Source organism: Chrysemys picta, chromosome 1 (assembly GCF_011386835.1).
Source record: "Chrysemys picta bellii isolate R12L10 chromosome 1, ASM1138683v2, whole genome shotgun sequence".
NCBI classification, from domain to species: domain Eukaryota; kingdom Metazoa; phylum Chordata; order Testudines; family Emydidae; genus Chrysemys; species Chrysemys picta.
In genome coordinates, this window is record NC_088791.1 from 102,630,575 (window position 1) to 102,638,372 (window position 7,798).

General features: G+C 44.7%; 1 protein-coding gene across 1 annotated transcript in view; it reads left to right on the forward strand.

Annotated features, from left to right (window-relative positions):
* Positions 1–7,798, forward strand: part of LOC101932609 (protein mono-ADP-ribosyltransferase PARP12) — a 32,818-nt gene that overhangs the window by 21,850 nt on the left and 3,170 nt on the right. The window contains exons 8-11 of the mRNA XM_024107785.3: positions 368–464; positions 3,129–3,204; positions 5,471–5,601; positions 7,157–7,308. Coding sequence (XP_023963553.2) covers positions 368–464; positions 3,129–3,204; positions 5,471–5,601; positions 7,157–7,308 — 456 coding nt within the window. The remainder of the gene's footprint in view (positions 1–367; positions 465–3,128; positions 3,205–5,470; positions 5,602–7,156; positions 7,309–7,798) is intronic.

A 7,798-nucleotide genomic window follows, 5' to 3' on the forward strand; every position in this document is an offset into this window, starting at 1 on the left:
GGTGGTCCTTCCAGGTGAAGGTGAAGCACACGAGCAGAACAGTGTGGGGATGCTTCCACAACTGCTACCGTTCTCTCCATAGCCCTGGAAAGTGAAGTGAATTATCTGTCATTTCCTCTAGATTTCAGAGCAAAACTAAAAATAAATAAATAAATAAATAAAAATTGGAGTCAGAATTCTCCTATCTGATCTACATGGTAGAGCTTGGCTCCTGTAGTCTGTGATGCAAATGGGAGTTGGCTGCATGTAGTAAGAGCGGGACATTGGCATCATCTGGTGGCAGTCTTGGCAGAGTCTTAATGGAGAATTTTGCCCCAAATGTGAAGATTGTTGAAAAAGAAATTGGCTGTCTGTGCTGTGTTTTCAGCCATGAATCAGAGAAACCTTCGCTATAAGACACAGAGAGAGGTTTGCAGGAGACCCAAATTCCTCTCCCCGCAAGACGTGGAAAAACGGAGAATCAGGTAAACTACAGTTACTCTACTCTGAGGTGGTGGATACCTATGTATTCATGCAGTACTATGTAGTGTCTTGCAGAGAGAGCGTGAGTACTAAGCAAAAGTAAAAAGACTGCTTTTAAGATAATTATAATAAGAATTGACACTCTTGGAGGGAAAGAGGAGTGTATGTGAAGTGGAAAGAGTTTTAGATATGGCTGTACCCATGGGTCCTGAACACCCTACCTGACTGAGAAGAGGCTAGATCAAGATGAAAAACGTTGCATAAGCAGATGGGGGAGAGGTCAGTTCTTTGGGGGGCAGGGTGTTTTGTTTAATATGTCTGTAAAGGACCTGTCACAATGAGGCCCTGAAATGTCTGAGACGTCTAGGCACTACTGAACTATAAATGCTAATTATAATAATAGTGAGGTAGGATGGAATGTGTCTGAAAACCGAGAGCAATTTCAGATAGAATTCAGAAAATGTGAAGGTAAGCGAGGATTAATTTCCGTATGTAATAGCCCACATCTTGCTTCTATAGTATTTGGTGCCTATAAAACACACAAAATTAACCCTTGAGGTATTGGTAACAGAAACAGCCTTTCTCACAGTTACTTAAATATCTGTGTCCAGTCCCAACTAAAACTAGTATGGCAGTGTTTTAAAACTGAACAGCTATGGGGGGAAAATAATTATCCAGTTGAGTGGGTGGTTTTTTTGTTCACACCTTCTAGTTAGACTCTAAAAATAGCTCACTCATTGCTGGAGTCAATTGACAATCGGGTAAGCATAGACCACAAGGAGTTGGTAGGAAGGGGCAGAGCCCACCAGCAGGATTCAGGTCAGTGACTTGATGGGAAGCCCAGTATCCCTTTTCACCAAGGCTACATTTTTTTTATTTTAAACCTGGTTGGTTAACTCTGTTTCAGCCTTTGTTTTGCTAGGCTAAACAAGCCAAGCTGTTTTAGTGTCCTCTTTGTAAGATAGGCTCTCTATTACCCTACCCATCATTCTAGTAGCCCTGTTCTATACCCGATCCTGTTTGAATTCATCTTTCGTGGACGTGGGTGACCAGAACTGTATACAGGATTCCAGTTTACCAGTGCCTTATACAATGGTATTAATACTTCTCTATCTCTACTGGAAATGCCTCGTCTGATACATTCTAGGATCACATTCACTTTTTTTACAGCTGCATTACACTGCTGGTTTATAGTCGTCCTGGGATCAACTAATACACCCAGATCTGTCTTATCTGTTGTTTCCAACTGATGAGCCCCCAGTTTATAGCAGAAATTCTTATTAGTCCCTAAGGTCATGACCTTCCATGCTGTACTATTAAATTTCATCCATTTTCTATTACTTCAGTCCTCTAGGTAATCCAATTCTTCTTGTATAATATTTTGATTCTCCTCTGTATTGAAAATGCCTCCAGTTTTATGTTGTCAGCAGATTTCATTGGCACACACCTGCTTTTTGTGCGTAGGTCATTAATGAAAATATAAGTAACAGCTGTGAGTTCTGCCTAACCATTTTGCAGTTCCTGGCTTGTCTTATGCCATAAATTTGTAACTGACAATTTATGTAGCAAATTGGAAATGGTCATTGCTTAAGTAATGAAGTATAGTATTTGGGAGGATTAGGAACACCTGGTGTAAAAATGATGATGGGCATTTGTACCTCCTAAGGTAAAATAGTGTAGTAACTTAGCTAAACATGTTATTTTGGGTAAGTGAGTTTATGATGGAGATACATGTTTTAGTTTTTTGTAAATTTGTGATGCTGAAATGTTTCCTAACCACTATGGTGCATACATAATGGGTGCCCCAATCATGCTTTTGTTGGTATCAAATTCAAGCAGGATTTGAAGACAATAAATTTGATATTGTGGTCGTTAGGTACTAGAAAATAATGTTCCGGTATTTTGAAGTAGTACAGGAGTTTGTGGAGGGTGGCGGGGGGGAAGAGCATATTGGCTGAGCATTTCAGTCTTTTCACATAATGCTCTGATATTATGAAACCCCTATCTATAACCTGTTATCTTTGGAAATATCATATATGGTTGAGTCCTGTGTAGGCAGGTGAAATTGGACATGTGTAATAGTAGATTGTTTATAATCAGTAGGAAGGAAACCATAAACTCTCACCTTGTGGAGACTCAAAACTGCAGAAGGCCCAAGCAAAGTGCGCTTAATGGTAACAAAAGAGACTTAACCCCTTTAAATGTTGGGTTTGTGTGAGAACCGATGACCTACACCAGAACTATTGGTAGTTTGAGCTCAGTTTGGTGACACAACTCATACCAACAATTGATACTGAGTGCTTTTCTGTCATTTTATGTGCTCAGGCCCCAATTCAGCAAAGCACTTAGGCACATACCCAACTATAAGCATGGAAATAGTTCCCATTGAAATCGATAGGGCTTCTCTCATGCTTAAAGTTAGATATGTACCAAAGTGCTTTGATGACTTGGGGCCTCAGTTCCTAATTAACAGACGTGAGGTTTGGAACACTTTTGACAGGATATGTTACGCATGCTAAACTGAAGATACAGTTTTGAAATGCCTGGATATATTGGGTTACCTTTTATTTATTCTAAATTAGGCAAAACTCTCTAAAGTAATACTCTTAAATATTATGATTTAAAACAAACAAACAAACCAACAATAACTCTCTTGTAATGTACAGTGGTGTTGAGCATTCACAGGAAGAATCCATTCCAGCTCACTGGGACAAATCAGCTTTACCAGAATTGGGATACAAGGTATGGAGCTCTTAAGTTTTTCTGTCTGATCACATACAGCTTTCTTAAAATGTAGGCTCTTCTTCAAGAGACACTGCATATTCCCACTTATGGGATAACGCATCACCTTGTGGTGATTTCCGATACAACTTCTTCTAGCAGTATCAGCTAGCGTGCTCTCATGCTCCTCACCTCTCCCCTCAGCGTTGCCACATTCTGAGGGCGAGGCTTTTTAGGGAGCAGAGTGCCTCACAACCTCATTTCCTTCCAACTGCGTGGCTGGACAGATGTGAACCTCTTTGGAACCAAAGATTCTGTTGTGTTAGGTAGTTAGTGTTAGTGGTCAGTTTAGCGAGTGATCTTTTTTGGTTCTGTGTTATGGTGGAATTGAGGAAACCGAAGAAGCTGGGATTTAAGAGGTGCGCTTCCTGCCTGGCTGTCTTCCTGGTGTCCGATGACCATGTGTGGTGCCTGGGAGAAGAACATTCACCTTCTGAGTGGATCTTAACTCCCAGAGCATGCGAGGATAGGGAGATTTGCCTGCACCTCCTTTTCCTGAAAGAAGCCCTCAAGGCGAGACCTTCTGGATCCAAGCCCTCCAATCTGAGATCCGTAAGGCCAGTCTTAGCCCCTGTGGTTCCCAGCAGCAAAAGACTGAAGGGTTACAAGAAGCCGCATCCTCTGTCGGGGCTGTATCTGGTCCCTGCAGCTCCTGGAAGGCTGTATAGGGCTGAACCGAGGGCCACGTCGTCGGATACCACTGCCCCAGGTCTCATGGAAAGGATGAGCAACAGTTCACTTACTCTTCCCAGTTCCGTACCTCCTGCCATACTGCTTTCCAGCTGTTGCAGAACTCTGCAACTGCAGGAATGGAGTCGGCTTCACTGTCCACTACCTGTTCCAGGAAGATGAATTTCATCAGTCTGTCATAACTGGAGTCGTCAGTGCCTTCGATTACAACCGTTGTGACACCAAAGGAAATGACGCACAAGGGCAAAGGAGCCACTGTTAGCAGTGCTGATTTCTATGCATCAGAGCTGTCTGAATCTGATGGATCAGACAAAGGTGCTATGTCAGTGATACTGAGGGGGGCAGATGGGGTGGGGGTGCGAAAGCACTCTAGCTGACACTGCTAGAAGGTTCTCCTGCAAGGCACCACATGGTGGTGCATTATTTCATGTGTGTGACTATGCAGAGCCATCTGGAGCACCTGTTACAGGTAAGCAACCTTTATTTCAGTGTTGCATGTTCCCTTGTAGATGACCATCTCTTACACGATGTACTTACTATATTAGTAATTGCAATCTTGTGCTTGCTATACACTAAGATGGGGGAAGGTGGATCTTTGTACCTGCAAGAGCCTTGCTGAGTCAGTGGGGCTTGGTAGGGGTGCAAGGGCTCACTTGTGAATCCCTTAGTGCAGGATCAGGGCTTTGGCCTAATCAAGAAGCAGTGACTACGTTAACCCAAGGCCTGGTTAACATCCAGCAATCAAAGCGGGAAGACAGACCCACAAGGCTTTTCAATGCTTTTATTTATTTTATTTTGGTTCTGCTGTCTTCTTTTTGTGTTTGGTTGTGGTCCAAGGGTTCATGCATCCTTGGGCACTGACACTAAATTCAGCTACACAAGATAGCTGCGGGTGGTGAGGCAAACTTATGTTACTTCTGTTCTTGGGTGGAGCTGGTGGGAGTGCAGTATTTTGTGTTCATCGTAGGGTGTACTGGCAGGTGATGATAGGCATGTTGTTCCTAAGTCAGGACATTAAAGATGATCTGAAGGGGGGGGAGGGGGAAGGTTGGGTTTTTTATTCCTGATTATAAAGCCAAACAATGGAGAAGAGGAGGTAGTTTCTTAAATTGTGTGGGGATTTTTGTCTTGCTTTTTAACATCTATTTAGTAGAGCAGGTGGAAATTTTTCACATTTCAAAAATTTGAAATAAAAAAGGAAAAATGTTGACAAACGTTTTGTGACTTCCTCCTCCCCCAGCTCTATTTGGCTACTGTGATTGACATATTGGAGAAAGAAAGTTTTTTGTTGAATCTTCAACATCCCTGCCCCCCATCTCTTTATTTAAAGTATAAGAACTCACAATATTCCCCCACTAAAAACCTCAACAAATCTTCTAGTAAAAGTAGGAAGGCTCAAGTTGATTTCGTGGTGTTTCTAAGGTAAAATACAAGCAGGAACCCGCCCTGCGTTCAGGACTTGAGCAGTAATAATGGGGTGGTTTGTGGTGACTCTGTAAAAGATAGGAGACTGGTTTACATATATTTTCTTTTACAGCTGATCAAACTTCCCAGCTCTTCTGATGAATACAAGAAGGTCCAGGCTGACTTTCAGCGCACAATGCCCAAAACAGTCATTCAAGAGATTCAGAGAATCCAGAACCCGACTCTTTGGAAAGTGTATCAGTGGTATGTGTAAAACATTGCTCTAGTATGTTAGTACTTGTTAGTTACGTTCAGAGTCCTATGTGAGAAGCCAGTATGCAGCCATGTAAACTGCTGCACAACTGCTTTTTAGCACTTGCTTGACCACTGCTTAGCTGAGATCTGCAGCTGGCTGAGGCAGAACTCAGGCAAGATGGAGGTTATTCTGATATTCAAAACCCTCTGTGGGAGTAGCCCATCTCCCTGAGATACAGCTTGCAGAGGGGGAGAGGCATTATCTCCCATGAGTTGCATTTCACAAGAACTGAAGTTTGGCAGCCAGTGAAGGAGACCTGCAAGTGCAAATGACAGAATGTGATAGGAGGCACTGTTTGTCGAGCTGGGACACCCCGTCACCCAGTTGTCGGGCTTCCCTGTTAGATCAGGTAATTGCAGTGTGGTGGGCTCTGGACTCTGGGCAGGGCCGAGCAAGCAAACAGTCAGTAGCACCTGAGACTCCTGGCTAGGTCAGGCAGTTGCAGTTGGGGTTCTGGCCCTCTGGGTGGGGCAGAACAGCAGTCAGCCTGTAGCCCTTGGGCGGGGCAGGACAAAGAGTCTATGGTCCCTGAGCCTCTGGACTGGGACCGAGAGCAAACAGCAGCCATGCCTACTGGTCTGTGGGGTGTGGTGGGGGAACCTGGCCCCTCCTGCTCCACCAGGTTCTGACCCAGGGCCCTATGAAGCTGGGGACTTCCACGCTAAGGGTTTAGGCATCAGCTTCTGCTACATCCCCTTGGTCACTTCCTACCACAAATTGCACCCCAGGCATCTCCTCGGCTGGTGGCTGCTCGGTGTCCCTCTCATTCCCTGCAGCTGGCGAGTTGCCCACAGTGTAGTCCAGGTCCACGGGCTCTGCTGCTTGGAGTATCAACAGCCCCTCTGGAGGAGCCTGCACTACACATCCCTCTTCCTCCGCAGCCAGCCCCAACTGAGCTGGGCTGCCTCCTTTTATCCAGCTCTTCCACCTGGAGCATGCACAGCAGGGGAAAGGGGGCGTGGCCTCCTGGGCCCACAGTGATTGGTCCGTCCCTGTTGGCCCAGTGCGGGATTGGTACACCCCGTCACACAGAACTTTCACAGTTCTAGTTTAGGGAATTTCTGCAAGAGTTCAGAATGACTTCAAACTCCCCTCTGACTAGGCTTTCTGTCAGTAGGGTGTACATGTGATCACACGCATGTGCGCACACACACACACACATATATATCCAGGTATTTATCCAACAGCCTGGGAAGGAAGACTAATATTTCTATTCTTAAATATTTTGGAGGCACTTGGCTACAGTCAGAGCCTTATAAGTTCTTACACAGGTATATTTGAGTACATGGTGCATCTCGCTTCTGTTTCTGTTTAAACCAGGCCTTTTAAAAAGCATACTTTTGTGCAATTACTCAATTTTTAAAAAGTATTAAAATATTTTGCAAAATCTGAACACTCTGCAACACTCATCACAAATAGTCTGAGTGCTGCCTCATCGGAACCTGCTTGGCTAAAATAATCTGGCTCTGCACTGTGGAACTTTGACAATGCTTTTTATTACAGGCAGAAAGAGCAAATGCAGAAGACTAGTGGAGGAAAGGATGTGTGTGAAAGACACTTATTTCATGGGACCAGTAAAAAGCATATCGATGCCATCTGCCAGCAGAACTTTGACTGGAGAATCTGTGGTCTTCATGGGACAGCTTATGGCAAAGGTAATTCTCTACCTCGTGCTCTGCTAACCTTGATTTAGAGAGAACTTTCTCTAGCCAAACAGTAGCTGCAGCAGTAGTTTGAACTTGAGAATGGCAGAGGGAGGAGGCATTCAGCTGAGCTAGGTGTTACCTGTATGCCTAAATGGGTAGTGTTAATGTTAACCACTTAATGTGGCAATGTAACAAACACACTCAGCTGGAGCGCAGGCACTTCTACAGACCTTGGCCTATGTGCTCCACACTGTGCAGTGTAAACCCACTTATTTGTGTGGAAAGATGTGCTTAAGAGGGGAAGGGAGGGAGTGCCGCCCAGCACTATTCCTAGCTCTGGCTGCCACTCCAACTCCACTCTTGGCCCTGCTCCTGCCCCCAGCTGTGGCCCCAGCCTTGGCCCCCTTACTCCTGTCCATGTTCCCCCCCCTCCCCCAAGCCACGGCTTGTCTTCTCTGAACCCCAGGAGGAAGTGGTATTTAGTTGGTCTCTGATGCCA